This window comes from Triticum urartu, chromosome 2A, assembly GCF_056163025.1.
Source record: "Triticum urartu cultivar PI428250 chromosome 2A, HENAU_Tu73, whole genome shotgun sequence".
Taxonomy (NCBI): domain Eukaryota; kingdom Viridiplantae; phylum Streptophyta; class Magnoliopsida; order Poales; family Poaceae; genus Triticum; species Triticum urartu.
In genome coordinates, this window is record NC_141874.1 from 143,046,038 (window position 1) to 143,062,289 (window position 16,252).

General features: G+C 45.4%; 2 protein-coding genes across 2 annotated transcripts; one reads left to right on the top strand and one right to left on the bottom strand.

Annotated features, from left to right (window-relative positions):
- The first annotated feature begins 5,092 nt into the window (after nucleotides 1-5,092).
- Nucleotides 5,093-6,501, top strand: LOC125536267 (fasciclin-like arabinogalactan protein 2). The gene is made up of 2 exons (XM_048699460.2): nucleotides 5,093-5,938; nucleotides 6,054-6,501. Exons 1-2 carry the CDS (start codon nucleotides 5,307-5,309, stop codon nucleotides 6,091-6,093), a joined length of 672 nt encoding a protein of 223 aa, XP_048555417.1. The 5' UTR covers nucleotides 5,093-5,306; the 3' UTR covers nucleotides 6,094-6,501.
- Nucleotides 6,502-6,587: 86 nt separating this feature from the next.
- LOC125536272 (Cystathionine beta-synthase (CBS) protein) lies at nucleotides 6,588-10,105 on the bottom strand. Its single transcript, XM_048699464.2, has 6 exons — nucleotides 9,860-10,105; nucleotides 9,235-9,396; nucleotides 8,678-9,120; nucleotides 7,721-7,987; nucleotides 7,367-7,539; nucleotides 6,588-7,264 (listed from the first exon to the last, which is right to left on the bottom strand). The coding sequence occupies exons 2-6, from the start codon at nucleotides 9,392-9,394 to the stop codon at nucleotides 6,946-6,948; spliced, it is 1,362 nt and encodes a 453-aa protein (XP_048555421.1). The 5' UTR covers nucleotides 9,395-9,396; nucleotides 9,860-10,105; the 3' UTR covers nucleotides 6,588-6,945.
- Nucleotides 10,106-16,252: the final 6,147 nt, after the last annotated feature.

Consider the following 16,252-nt stretch of genomic DNA (forward strand, 5'->3'; position numbering starts at 1 on the left):
TTATAATCACCCAAGTACATTGTGACGTTTGGTGGCACACAAAGTGTTCCTCCGGTAAACGGGAGTTGCATAATCTCATAGTCATAGGAACATGTATAAGTCATGAAGAAAGAAATAGCAACAAACTAAATGATCAAGTGCTAAGCTAACGGAATGGGTCAAGTCAATCACATCATTCTCCTAATGATGTGATCCCATTAATTAAATGACAACTCATGTCTATGGTTAGGAAACATAACCATCTTTGATCAACGAGCTAGTCAAGTAGAGGCATACTAGTGACACTCTGTTTGTCTATTATTCACACAAGTATTATGTTTCCGGTTAATACAATTCTAGCATGAATAATAAACATTTATCATGATATAAGGAAATAAATAATAACTTTATTATTGCCTCTAGGGTATATTTCCTTCAATTTGAAACTATGTAAATGCAGAAAATGAGGAAGTTAGAGTTGAAAGATCTGTTATAACAAAGAGAGTAACTTTATTCAAGTTTGCCCATAAATGAAACCCATATTATACAACTCATTCTCGATTGAGGTAGAGAAGAAAATTTGTGTCAAACTAGAATACCTTGTGTTACAAAAAGATGTCTAATTTGAAACTTCCTTCAGCGCTTTTATTGATTGCATTTGTATTATTACTGACATTTTTTCCAAATTGGTCAAGTTTCTCAAGAACAATTGTGTCGGAAAGAGGAGAAGCCCATTGTACTACTGGTAATTGTTGGATACTAGTAGAACCAGATGGTAGGGATATGTTGTCCATAGGACTTTGATGTGAAGAACTTGGTTTCTGGATCCTCGATTTTTGTTGGTTGTTTGAAGAAATTCTGAGATTTGTGTTTGGAAGAAATCTTTGGAAATATCAAAAGGTTCTTCACATATTGTGTCCACTAGAGGACGGTTCGATTAGGACCAAAAAGGGCTCATTGAGAGAAAGGCCCCACTTATTGCTTGTGTAGAATGGAGACTTGTTGCTTTTCCCAGTTGCGTTGCCTATATTACTCACGCTTGTGTTTGTTAGTTGAGCTTGACAACTTGCACTATTTTGTTGTAACTCAAGATATGTTCCTAAAAATGTCGTCCAATAAGCCTATGCTACTAACCTTCTATGATAAGTTAAGAGCTTGACCAATAACCGAATACTAGATTGAAGTTGAAAAACAACATAATGGGAGTACAAGTCCATACCATAGGGAGAAATAATGGGAGTTTCGAAGTTGAATTTTGTCCGTGAGAATTTCTGCAGAAGTAAAAGCTTGTTGCTTGCTTCTTTTGAGAACAATTGTTCAAAAAGTTTTGTTGAACCAGATATAAAAATTTAGTTCAACTAAAGAACAACAAGAAAGTTGTGCATTCTATTATACCAATTTTGCCAATGTACTTGTATACTTGAAGGTTGCCAACTGTAATGTTTTCTCCAACAGGGATTTCTATCAGCTTCACACCTAGAGGATGATCTATGCTTTCAGATGGTTGAAGCATATGTAAACTCTCATCCTAGCTTATTGTAAATTTGTTTACCATCTGTGTTAGTACTTCTTTAATGAGAGGCTGGTTAGTTGGTTCTTGGACAATAGATTGCACTGCAATTTCTAAGCAGAAATTCCGAAATATGCTTGAAAGATCTATGGAAGCAGAAGCTGATGTGCTTTTTGGTAAACACATGTTGCCCAACTGTTTGACAAAGATTTTTTGGTTGAAACTACCAACAAAAGATCATCTATGTATGCTTTCACCGTTGGGATAGAATTCTCAACTATTCTTTGGAAGAAACTTTGAGACAATAATTGCATGTTGAGTTTGGCATGTTGGCTACAGAAAAATATATTTAAATTAACAGACAATAGAGTTAAGTAATATGCAACAAAAAATTTAAACAAAACAGTAAAGTAGCAACCAATCAACTGGAAGAAGGGTAACTCAACAAAATACTCAATTGGCATTTTTTTCATGAATGTATTTCTTAATGTTGGTTAGTATAGTGTACTTATCCCCATCTTGCAAGTGATATCCTGCAAAAAAGGGTTGCGGAAATGTGTTTTAACTATTTGAGTTGATAGGGAATTAGTAAGCAGTGAAATCACAAAGATAAGAAAAATAAAGCTTCTGAAAATTAAGGAACAATAATACTTATAGCCAACCTCCCAAATGTGTTGTTTGAAGTAGGTTGAGAGTCAAGCAGAGTGTATGATTTGATTATGTTGGTATACCAAACACTGATCCTCGATTTTTTTGCCAAGACTGAACTCATAAGTTATGATAAATTCAAAATGTGAGGTCTGGAAAAAACTAAAATATGCCACTATGTGTGACATAATAAATATAAATTACGTGTGCTCTTTCAAGACGAGAGATGAAATACACTAAAATAGAGCCTATCATGTAACGCTCCGGACACACCCGCCGGTGGCCGTTACTCCTGGCGGGATCTAGACTGGCCCCACAGATCAATACTAGTCTTTTTCTGCGCACTTTGTCGGGCTCCCGGAAAAGAAGGAATTCCTTATTGATATGAGTAGTCTATCATCCCTAATAAGCCAGGGCATCACATACACCCCACTCAGAGGAACCGACGTCCTCGTCGGGCCACAGGAGCGTTTCCTCTTGGCACATACGTCTGTGCTTCCAGTCCAGTACATGTGCCATGTCGTGTGCCACGACGGGTCACAAACGTCATGAACAACATGACCACACACCTGTCCGCAACCATCCGTGTAACCGCGAGGGTCGGCTCTGATACCAACTTGTAACGCCCCGGACACACCCGCCGGTGGCCGTTACTCCTGGCGGGATCTAGACTGGCCCCACAGATCAATACTGGTCTTTTTCTGCACACTTTGTCCTCACTCATGCGCACCCGGGAGCAACTTCCCGGTCGTCACCCATCCTGACACTACTCTAAGCTGAGCACGCTTAACTTTGGAGTTCTGTCCAAATGGGCTCCCGAAAAAGAAGGAATTCCTTATTGATATGAGTAGTCTATCATCCCTAATAAGCCAGGACATCACATACCACCAGAAGAAAACTACAACCACCAGCAATGATTTCACTATTTTGTGTTAATGCTAATATGAAATTTTCTATTTCAATAGCAAGACATCAAGAACAAACAAAGGTTGGTATCGGATAAAGAGCCTAGTAGAAAGACACCATTGTAATAATTTGTCCTTGGCAAACAATATGTAGAAAGGCAAAGAAAGGAAGCCATGGCAACAACAAAGAATACCTTTGAGAATAGCTCTAGAGGCACATCTAGTTTTATGAGCGAACACAAATTTTTGTTAGAAGGAATATAGCCTTCCCAACTAACTAATTGGTGAATTAAATTGTTGTTTTCTTGAGAACAAGTGTTCTCTATTTTCCTATTTCCAATAGGAATTTTTAACATGGTGTGAATGGTGTTGGTTGTAGTAGTGACAGAAAACCCATTCTCAAGAGTTTGTGTTCTTGTAGATGTATCACATTGGAATGCAATCCAGTGGTAAATGTCTGTAGGCAAAAAAATAAGCCCATTCCAACAAATGACCAAAACCCATTTGTTTGATAACACTTTTCTGATCCTCCGTGAATGATTGATCAGATTGAAGAATAATTGAAGTGGATCAAAATCAACACCCTGCTTTGGAAATGAAATGAAAAACAACAACTGTAAGTAGCACTCCAGTTGGAATTATATCTGCGATTAGCAGAAAATAAGAAACAAGAAGAAAAAACTAACTAGAAGATCAATGTTTGTACCTTGTTTCACTTGTTATGATGAGTAGAATAATATGAATAAGCATGGTTAATTAAGCATTGGTTGTCCCTTTTTTCTACACTCAACTCCCATGCGAAGAGAATAGGAAGAGTGTAGATTCAGTTTCTAGCCGTCATCTTACTAGCTACCGCATGAAAAAGTTACTAGCTTCATCTTACTTCTAGCTAGCACTAGAATTGTTGGAGAGAAATGAAATTCTCTCAATGTGTTCCTCCAGTCCATTCAAGAAATTTGAAAAAGAAACCTACCCGCAACACCACGCTTGAGAACTAAGCTAGCATGGATACCAATTCTAAAATTATCACTGAAACACCATGTTTGATATATAATCTAGCAATGGTAACAATGGGTTACAACCCCTTGTCGATGGTATCTATCCTTAGTGGACGACATTTTTGAAGATTGTATTCAAATCCCCCGAGGTAGAAAACAATGTCTTTTTGCACAAATGCATGTAAGTGGTAGGAAAGTTGTGGAGAGGACATTAGGAGTGCTTCAACTTCCGTGAGGTATTGTTCGTGGGGCTGCAATGATGCGGGAACCGGTGACACTTTGGCAACTGACGACATGTTGCGTAATGTTGCCCCGGTGACACATCTACTCGCCAACTCTGCCCAAAGCTTCGTCGGGAAGGGGATCGAACGCCGACACACTTATTTCAAACGGGCACCGTCATCCCCAACTTAACGCCGCCGCCAAGACCACTAACCTAGTATCTACACGCCGGGCCCCCAGTTCCAGGGTACCCTCGCTCTCCTGCCGTCAGAGTAGCAGACGGAGAGGGAGGGAACCACCGGTCTGGCCAGCGGTGGACTGGCAGAATTGGGTAGCCTCCTTTTTGCCCTTTCGCAATAGAACGAGGAACCGCTTCGTGTGTGGGTTGCTCATTTCAGTTACTATAGAAGTTATGTGCATGAATATGGGGGTTTCGAATGTAAAAGTTGTGGTTGCAAATGAGGACATTTAAGCGATGGGTTGGCGCTGTCCGCGAACTTCTAGGGGGCAGATTTTCTCAGTCCAGGTGTAGATGCTGTTAGAACATGTTAACTCTGGTTCAAACCGAAATTCATTATGTCTGCTTGGATCAACTTACCGCAAGCGCTAAATACCAATGTTCAAAGTGCAAACCATCGTAACTCACGTGTCCAGCTAGCAGGACGTGTCAAATTTCACCGCGCACGTATCTTCGTGGAAGGCCCCAAGGCTTGATATATAGGTTATCCCGCTCCGTCCTTGCAAAATTACCGCCATCCATCGGTGTACACTTTCCTCGGCCATAGCCACAGCTTCTGTCACAAACGGCATAAAGGCCACCGCCATTTCTTGCCATACTACTAGTACCAGCAAAGAGAAAATGGGCAGGGCCAGAAACAGAACTGCAATCAAGACAGAACCACCGGAACACGGCCTGAAAGCCGAAAACCAAAACACCAGTCGAGAGAAACCCTATCCACCGTACCTCCATTATTCTCGCTTCTCAGAATCTCAGGGTAAAGAAACTCTTCCAGCTAGCTTGGGCGAGCAGGGGAATCAAGCACAATGCCGTTCGCCGGAGCCGTCGCCCCCTGCACCACCATCCTGCTCCTCCTGCTGCTCGTCCCCTGTGCCGAGGGACAACCGCCCGAGGCGACGCCGCCGGGGGGCACGGCGATCGGGCAGATCCTGACCAAGAACGGGTGCGGCGCCTTCGCCGGCCTCGTCGCCGCCACGGCCGGCGTGGGCCAGGTGCTCCGCGAGCAGAGCGACGCGGGGCTCACCGTTTTCTGCCCGGACGACGGCGCTGTCGCGGCGTTCACCCCGCGGTTCAGCAACCTCACCGCCGACCGCCAGGCCTCGCTTCTTCTGTACCACGGACTGGCGGTACGCTCCTCCGAGGTGGAGCTCTCCTTGTTGACCCGCCTCGGCGGGGAAATCGAGGTGCGGACGCTCGATCGGGGCCGCTGGGGCTACGGCATGCTCACCATCTGCGACTGCGGAGGCACCATGAGGCTCTCTTCGTCGCCGCCGTCGTTCACGATGCCGGACGAGGCCAGGGTCACCAACACGGTCGTCTACAACGACCGCCTCACTCTCTACCTCATCGACGCCGTGCTGGTTCCGGGAGCGCCGGCGGTGTTCGACTACTCGGACAGCCTGGTGACCGTTTGCTTCTTGCTCGGGATCGTCACCTTGTGAGTATACTACTATTTCCTTGAGCTGTTTGCCTCCCTTCGTATTCAGCTTGAATTGCTTCTATCTTTCCAAATCTTAATTCTACACGTTAATGTATCCATCTCTCGTCCGCAGAGTCTTGGGGTCGTGTGTTCTTTCTGTCATTCGTGCATGAGAAGATCGTACCGAAGTTGCGCCATAGGGCGACAAGAACCTTAGTTCGTGATCGCTTCCGTGCGTCCTCTCTCCCGTAGTCCTGCTGCAAGCCTCCTTCACGGTCAGATCTCCGTCCCTGATGTACCGACTGGTGTTCGAGCACTGCTGGTGGCACGTTAAGTTCATGTATCCCATGGCCGTCGTTTTGCACGGTGTATGTCTGTGACTTGTCTAAACACTACCATCTCCTGTGCTTGCGTCTTCTCTGTCTATGTATATATGTGTTCTTGCGAGCAACTTTTTCTATGTACTCCTTTAGTGATCTAAACACTGTTATATTTCTTTACAGAAGGAGTATACAAGTGTTTAGTTACTTTAGGAACTAGACTTCATGTGAGTGATGCAAGAAAATGTTGCTGGCCATGAATTCTTCTGTACCTCAGACATTACTTAGTAGAAAGATTGTATTGCTAGCTCAAGGATAAAAAAGAAAACCTGCGCACGCCTGCAATCTTAAACAAGTGCCATACATCAGACTAATCGATTGATTGATCGAGGAGGATACAGAGGTACACATGACGACTGAGATTGGGTAATCATTGGTTCGTTAACCCTTTTACACATCACAGAATCGCCACTGCAGTGTTTGCATCAGGAAACAGGTGCGGATCAGCCAACTCAGCAACGCACAGTTGACAGACTAAAGCACACCAACAGAGGCACTGAAATGTGTTGTCACCCCACACAGAATTTACTGTATCAACACCACAACATGAACGAATCAGCCCAACTACAAGACTTGCTCACTAACCCTGTCTGTTATTTCCACCGTCTTGCGCTCCCGAGAGCTCAGCTGTTCTCAACGGAGGGCTCAGCTGTTCTCAACGGAGGAATCGGCATCGCCCTTGTCCTCGAGCTTCTCCATCGCTGAAGCAAGATAACTGTCGCAGAAGCCAGGGGGCTCGTGGATGAAGCAAGAGATCACATCTCGCAGTGTCACAACACCGACCACCTCAAAGTCGCCATCCACCACGTATATCCGGTGGGTTATCCTCGACCCGATGCTGTCGATCACGCTGCCCATGGAAGCATCAGGTGCACAGGTGAGTGGCGGCTTCACCAGCCCATTGTCCCCCGAGTCAGGAAGAGTGGAACCTAGAGCCTTCATGAAATCCAACACGGTAAGGTGCCTGGATGGATCAAAAGTATCATTAGACACGTGAAGAGACATATTTGAAAGAAAAGAAAAAAGGACACAGGGGAATAAATCATTGGGTTGAGTCGCTTCGTGCCTGAAATCAGAAAATAAGTCAGGCCTAAGCAACAGGAAGCGAATGTCCCTTATGCTCACACTACCAACAAGTTTCCTTCGGGGACCTTCTACTACGGGTACACCGCCAATTTTGTTATCCTTCATGCACTTGAAAGCTTCTAAGATTAGATCATCACTGTTAACCGTAATAACCTGAAGATAACACAATATCGTAAATTTCTCATTAAACAGTTCTTATAACAGAGTCAAAGCCTATTCAAAGGTCCTGCTTCAGATTTTGCAGCCTGCAGTAATCGGGATAGCACAGAGGATTAAATCTTACACTACCAAGACAAGAGTTTAACTAAAGAGGCAGCGAAGTGAGACAAATAACCTCATCAAGAGACATGAATGGAAGCCCCAAGTCTGAAAGAGGAAGTGCCGAAATATAGTCGAACCAATCCCTTCCTTTACACTGCTGAAGTCCTTTAACAACACCAGTCTGAGTAATGAAGTTCTTAATAACTGGCTTATCAGGTTCGATCACAGGCACATTCCTCAACCTGTACTTGGAGAGCAACAGTAGTACGGCAAGCATTGAACTGTCAAGTGTAACAGGCACAAAAGGAGACCATGGGTAGGACTCAACAATTGACCGAACCTACAAGAAAAGGAGAAAGGATACAAAGTTAACAGGGTCTACAAGAGAAGATATTCATGCAATGCGAAATTAAAGGGTCGGAACAAATGACCAAATAAACCTTAGCAACAAATTTTAGTGCAGCTGAAATACCACAAAGCCAAGCAAGACTCTATGAATTATGTCAGGTTGGATGGCATAACCGTCATGTACAAAACGAGACAAGACAATTAACAAAAAAACAGCCGTGAAAACGGCGCCAGCCCACCAGTTCAAACAATCCCACGGTGGTTAAAAAACCACATTTAAATAATTCACATAAATTAGTTCATATACTTATATGAACGTACTATATGCACAAATATATCAGTTAGTTCTCAACCACAAAGAATCCCAACCCGATTGATGTCAGGGCCATAGCACACAGATCTGTGGAATGTGAGGAGGCCCCCAATCACAAACTGACACTAGAAAAAACAAGTTCTTTCTCAATCAGTCTTTAAATTAGAAACCGGACTAAGGTCACGGTCTTTTTGGTCAGAATGCCAGTCCCATCTGGTTTTGAATACTGGGTTTTAACTTAAGTGTATCTGAACTTTGTTTTAGCAAAACAACAAAACATTAAGTCGATTACGTTGCTCTTGGTGCATGGATTCAATGCTTGATCAACATAACAAAAAAAAAAGCTTCAAGATAGAGCAATTGTCATACTGTAGTCGATTTGAAAGGTTCTTGCTGAAGCAGAACTTTGTAGAAATCTTCCCCTAAATGATCAGCAGCAGTAACTCCATCCTTCGCAACACCCTTTTCAGCAGTTAACCCGCCAGCAACAGCAGCCCCTACTGCAGCAGCAGTCAATCCAGCGACAGCTGCCGGGCCGGTTACACCTAATGCTGCCACGCCCACTGCACCAACAGCACCCATTCCAACTCCTGCAGCAGTTGCTGATCCAGCTGACAGAGCTACGGCCGCGAGATCAGCATTATCTAGTACCCAAAGGATGATGGCTGAGTACTCGATGATGCCAAGATACCTCCCTTGCCAATCAGCTGGAGCCCCAGGTTCAGGGTTAAGCACTGGCGCTGCCCTTATGTTGTGCTCAGATAAAATTCTAACAGCATCAAGAACGGAAGTTTCTCCAGGAATTTCAGTCACTACAGCAGAGAGAGAATATCGGTCGTTACAAACACTACAACATATATGTGACAAAAAAATATAAGGCAGAAAGAATATGCAGATTGAGTGGTTTCTTTTGCAGAAGTGCATACCTCGGCCACTAGGAACATCAGGAAACGATGCGACTGGGATCTGAGCAAAGGCGGCGGTCAGGGATTCCTGCAAAGCTAGTGGGAGCTTCTTCTTGGACTGGATAGTGTCAAAGTAGGCATCACAGCTGGGGAATTTCGCGTTCTCCTCAGGTCGAGCCATTTCTACAGTAAATTCATGAAGAATTTATCAAACAGGAAAAATCTATCCACAAATCATCACTGAATAAGGAAGTGCATTACAGACAGTGGCTGCAGAGCATCTAGAAGAAGTTCTGTGGCAAATAATCATGCTCGAACATAAGTATATATTGGTAATTCAAACTGCAAGAACTACGAGCATGGGCTTGAATCAAAAGAAACTCTTCGTGTTGGGTGTTTCGTCGGGCGAAACCCCTTAATTTGCATTACAACAAACAAACAGCTCATAAGGCATATGCATATACTGGTTGCAAGTAGCTTCAACTAATCAGCCGAGCAAAATCAGAGCCTCTCGGTCTCAAGGCAGAGGCAGCAGAAGGAAATCCACTAAATTTGCAACCTAGCGCATCAAAATCAAAACTCACACAGCAGCAGCATGGATGGACGAACGAATTTAACGAAAAAGAGCAGGGAGTTTATTTATCACCTTGGCTGCGACTTGCGGGAGCGCTGGGCAGGAGAAGCAGGCAGCCTCCGGGTGCAGGGCTGCGGCGGGGGAGCAAGCGGCAGAGGCGGAATGGATCGGAGGCGCTGGTTTCCGAGGATCTATGGTCTGCTTTTCTTTTTCTTTTTTGAAACAATGGTCTGCTTTTCTTGGCTCCCAATCCAGGGGGCGGGCGGTGGAGGAGTCGAATACGGCGAGAGATGGTGCGGTGCTCGCTTGCCAAGGGCACACTGGCACGTGTACACGGCACGGGGCCACGTCGCCACACCCCAGGGACGCCGCCTGCCTGCTGCCCTCCTAGGGTGCGCTGCCTGTTACTGTTACAGTATCAAAGCATGGATCATGTAAATGGAGTAATAATCATTAGTTTAGGCCGCGTTTAGTTACCTGCACTCTTTTTTGCCCTTTGCATATTTGTTTTAGTTGGACCCGGCTGAGTATATGCAAGTAAAAAGTCAACATCTGCATGTTTATCGGTTGTCTGCATTGCATCAAGGCCCAGCGGGATGCATGTTGTTCGGTTGCGTATGTTTGTGTTTTGGGTGTAAGCAGATGCAAAAAACAGTTGTTTGCTTGTGTGCAAATTTTTGATCTGCTTATCTCTTTCAAATGTGATGGACTTACCAGAGTATTTAATCAAAAACTACCACATTTCACGGGAACGTGTCGAAAAACTACAATTATACGATTTTGTGCGGAAAACTACCACTTTTTTTCTAATCCGAGGCAAAAAGAACTACTAAGTCGCGAAACTGCCTGCTTCGCCCGTGCTAAGCACCAAACTGACTGGCCGGGCCCACGAATCAGGTGTCACCATAGCCAACTGACGCCCTCCGCGCATTAACGGCGCGTTTGCGGTCGGAACCGCGGATGTCGGTTGGATGCGGTCAAGATCCGAGCCAATCCCCTCTCGCTTCACTCTCTCCCTCCTCTCCCTCTCTCTGACCTAGGCGGCGGCCGCTGATGAAGCTACGTACCTAGGGTAGGGTCATAGGCCTGACCTAGACATCCTCCCCTAGGACAGCACCCTAAAGCCAGGATCATCCAAAGGGTACCATCATCCACTCGACTGGAAACGTTCCACTCGGAAGAATCGATGTCACTCGACCGTCGCAGAAGTCACTCGACGGGCAGAAGAGCTAGAGCCACTCTGTATATGCAACGGTCGAGCATTTACTCATAGGCTTAATTGGCATTCACAGCAGTTTAATGTGGGCGTTACCAGTAACGTTCTCTCTTCAATGTACCTTAAACCCTCTGTGTCGTGGGCTGGCTGGGGTCCTGGCGCACTCTATATAAGCCACCCCCCTCCACAGGCACGGGGGTTCGCACCCCCTGTAACACACACGCATATAATCCAGTCGACCGCCTCCGGGCTCCGAGACGCAGGGCTGTTACTTCCTCTGAGAAGGGCCTGAACTCGTAAAACTCGCGTGTACAACTCCTCCATAGCTAGGATCTTGCCTCTACATCCCTACCCCCCCATTCTACTGTCAGACTTAGAACCACGACAGTTGGCGCCCACCGTGGGGCGGGTGTCTTAGCGACTTGTTGGAGAAGTTGCGATTTTCCCGATCCCCATCAACATGGTTTCAGGAGGAGGTTTGGCCGAGGGCCGCGAGATCCGTCTCGGCGCGGTCGTGTTCATCGCCGACGACTCCGCTTGGCTCCAGGAAGCGCCACTTGACGTCGAGGCGCTCTCCGTCCGCGGAGCAATGCACTTTCACGCGTGCATCCGTGGCGTCCTCATGCGGCAGCCGTCGACTCAGTATCGGTCGGCTCCCGTGCTGACTTCCCTCCCTGCAGCCCGCCGGAGCAAACGTTCCGGTCGATCGAGGCTTCAGCGGTGGGTGAGGCATGCGGTGGCTCTCCAGTCGGCCACCCCCAAGTCGCGGCAATTGAGCCCGACGAAACTCTCTACGGCCTGTTCGACCTGTCGACTGGCTCCGCAGAGACTGCATCCGAGTGCGACAGCAGCGACCACGCGGCAGAAATTTTGATGGTCAATGGACCACGCAGTCCTCCTGGCTTCACACGTGAAGACGGATGCTGTCGGTGTTAAAACCGACGGATCTCGGGTAGAGGGTCCCGAACTGTGCGTCTAAGACGGATGGTAACAGGAGGCAGGGGACACGATGTTTTACCCAGGTTCGGGCCCTCTTGATGGAGGTAAAACCCTACGTCCTGCTTGATTATTCTTGATAATATGAGTAGTAGAAGAGTTGATCTACCACGAGATCGGAGAGGCTGAACCCTAGAAGCTAGTCTATGGTATGATTGTATGTTGTCCTACGGACTAAAACCCTCCAGTTTATATAGACACCGGAGGGGGCTAGGGTTACACAAGGTTGGTTATAAAGGAGGAGATATACATATCCGTATTGCCTAGCTTGCCTTCCACGTCAAGTAGAGTCCCATCCGGACACGCGACGAAGTCTTCAATCTTGTATCTTCATGGTCCAACAGTCCGGCCAAAGGATATAATCCGGATGTCTGGATACCCCCTAATCCCGGACTGTTGGGGAATGTAGTAATTTTAAAAAAATTCCTACGCACACGCAAGATCATGGTGATGCATAGCAACGAGAGGGGAAAGTGTGATCTACATACCCTTGTAGACCGACAGTGGAAGCGTTATGACAACGCGGTTGATGTAGTCGTACGTCTTCATGGCCCGACCGATCAAGCACCGAAACTACGACACCTCCGAGTTTTAGCACACGTTCAGCTCGATGACGATCCCCGGACTCCGATCCAGCAAAGTGTCGGGGAAGAGTTTCGTCAGCACGACGGCGTGGTGACGATCTTGATGTTCTACCGTCGCAGGGCTTCGCCTAAGCACTGCTACAATATTATCGAGTATTATGGTGGAAGGGGCACCGCACACGGCTAAGAGAACGATCACGTGGATCAACTTGTGTGTCTAGGGGTGCCCCCTGCCCCCGTATATAAAGGAGCAAGGGGAGGAGGCCGGCCGGCACTATAGGCGCGCCAAGGAGGAGTCCTCCTCCTAGTAGGAGTAGGACTCCTACTAGGAGGGGGAAGGAAGTGGGGAGGGAGAAGGAAAGGGGGGCGCCGCCCCCCCTCTCCTAGTCCAATTCGGACCAGGGGGGAGGAGGCGCGCGGCCCACCCTGGCTGCCCTTCTCTTTCTCCACTAAGGCCCATATGGCCCATTACTTCTCCCGGGGGGGGGGGGGTTCCGGTAACCCTCCGGTACTCCGGTTTTCTCCGAAATCACCCGGAACACTTCCGGTGTCCGAATATAGCCGTCCAATATATCAATCTTTATGTCTCGACCATTTCGAGACTCCTCGTTATGTCCGTGATCACATCCGGGACTCCGAACTAACTTCGATACATCAAAACTCATAAACTCATAATATAACTGTCATCGAAACCTTAAGCGTGCGGACCCTACGAGTTCGAGAACAATGTAGACATGACCGAGACATGTCTCCGGTCAATAACCAATAGCGGAACCTGGATGCTCATATTGGCTCCTACATATTCTACGAAGATCTTTATCAGTCAGACCGCATAACAACATACGTTGTTCCCTTTGTCATCGGTATGTTACTTGCCCGAGATTCGATCGTCGGTATCTCAATACCTAGTTCAATCTCGTTACCAGCAAGTCTCTTTACTCATTTTGTAATACATCATCTTGCAACTAACTCATTCGTTGCAATGCTTGCAAGGCTTATGTGATGTGCATTACCGAGAGGGCGCAGAGATACCTCTCCGACAATCGGAGTGACAAATCCTAATCTCGAAATACGCCAACCCAACATTTACCTTTGGAGACACCTGTAGAGCTCCTTTATAATCACCCAGTTACATTGTGACGTTTGGTAGCACACAAAGTGTTCCTCCGGCAAACGGGAGTTGCATAATCTCATAGTCATAGGAACATGTATAAGTCATGAAGAAAGCAATAGCAACATACTAAACGATCGGGTGCTAAGCTAATGGAATGGGTCATGTCAATCACATCATTCTCCTAATAATGTGATCCCGTTAATCAAATGACAACACATGTCTATGGTTAGGAAACATAACCATCTTTGATTAATGAGCTAGTCAAGTAGAGGCATACTAGTGACGTTTAGTTTGTCTATGTATTCACACAAGTATTATGTTTCCGTATAATACAATTCTAGCATGAATAATAAACATTTATCATGATATAAGGAAATAAAATAATAACATTATTATTGCCTCTAGGGCATATTTCCTTCAGTCTCCCACTTGCACTAGAGTCAATAATCTAGATTACACAGTAATGATTCTAACACCCATGGAGCTTTGGTGCTGATCATGTTTTGCTCGTGGAAGAGGCTTAGTCAACAGGTCTACAACATTCAGATCCGTATGTATCTTGCAAGTCTCTATGTCTCCCACCTGGACTAGATCCCGGATGGAATTGAAGCGTCTCTTGATGTGCTTGGTTCTCTTGTGAAATCTGGATTCCTTTGCCAGGGCAATTGCACCAGTATTGTCACAAAAGATTTTCATTGGACCCGATGCACTAGGTATGACACCTAGATCGGATATGAACTCCTTCATCCAGACTCCTTCGTTTGCTGCTTCCGAAGCACCTATGTACTCCGCTTCACATGTAGATCCCGCCACAATGCTTTGTTTAGAACTGCACCAACTGACAGCTCCACCGTTTAATGTAAACATGTATCCGGTTTGCGATTTAGAATCGTCCGGATCAGTGTCAAAGCTTGCATCAACGTAACCATTTACTATGAGCTCTTTGTCACCTCCATATATGAGAAACATATCCTTAGTACTTTTCAGGTATTTCAGGATGTTCTTGACCGCTGTCCAGTGATCCACTCCTAGATTACTTTGGTACCTCCCTGCTAGACTTATAGCAAGACACACATCAGGTCTGGTACACAGCATTGCATACATGATAGAGCCTATGGCTGAAGCATAGGGAACATCTTTCATTTTCTCTCTATCTTCTGCATTGGTCGGGCATTGAGTCTTACTCAATTTCACACCTTGTAACACAGGCAAGAATCCTTTCTTTGCTTGATCCATTTTGAACTTCTTCAAAATTTTGTCAAGGTATGTGCTTTGTGAAAGTCCAATTAAGCGTCTTGATCTATCTCTATAGATCTTAATGCCCAATATGTAAGCAGCTTCACCGAGGTCTTTCATTGAAAAACTCTTATTCAAGTATCCCTTTATGCTATTCAGAAATTCTATATCATTTCCGATTAGTAATATGTCATCTACATATAATATCAGAAATGCTACAGAGCTCCCACTCACTTTCTTGTAAATACAGGCTTCTCCAAAAGTCTGTACAAAACCAAATGCTTTGATCACACTATCAAAGCGTTTATTCCAACTCCGAGAAGCTTGCACCAGTCCATAAATGGATCACTGGAGCTTGCATACTTTGTTAGCTCCCTTTGGATCGACAAAACCTTCCGGTTTCATCATATACAACTCTTCTTCCAGAAATCCATTCAGGAATGCAGTTTTGACATCCATCTGCCAAATTTCATAATTATAAAATGCGGAAATTGCTAACATGATTCGGACAGACTTAAGCATCGCTACGGGTGAGAAGGTCTCATCGTAGTCAATCCCTTGAACTTGTCGAAAACCTTTTGCGACAAGTCGAGCTTTGTAGACAGTAATATTACCGTCAGCGTCAGTCTTCTTCTTGAAGATCCATTTATTCTCAATTGCTTGCCGATCATTGGGCAAGTCAACCAAAGTCCATACTTTGTTCTCATACATGGATCCCATCTCAGATTTCATGGCTTCAAGCCATTTTGCGGAATCTGGGCTCACCATCGCTTCTTCATAGTTCGTAGGTTCATCATGATCTAGTAGCATGACTTCCAACAGGATTACCATACCACTCTGGTGCGGATCTTACTCTGGTTGATCTACGAGGTTCAGTAGTATCTTGTTCTGAAGTTTCATGATCATCATCATTAGCTTCCTCACTAATTGGTGTAGGTGTCACAGAAACTGGTTTCTGTGATGTACTACTTTCCAATAAGGGAGCAGGTACAGTTACCTCGTCAAGTTCTACTTTCCTCCCACTCACTTCTTTCGAGAGAAACTCCTTTTCTAGAAAGTTTCCGAATTTAGCAACAAAAGTCTTGCCTTCGGATCTGTGATAGAAGGTGTATCCAATAGTTTCCTTTGGATATCCTATGAAGACACATTTCTTCGATTTGGGTTCGAGCTTATCAGGTTGAAGCTTTTTCACATAAGCATCGCAGCCCCAAACTTTCAGAAATGACAACTTTGGTTTCTTGCTAAACCACAGTTCATAAGGCGTCGTCTCAACGGATTTTGATGGTGCCCTATTTAACGTGAATGCGGCCGTCTCTAGA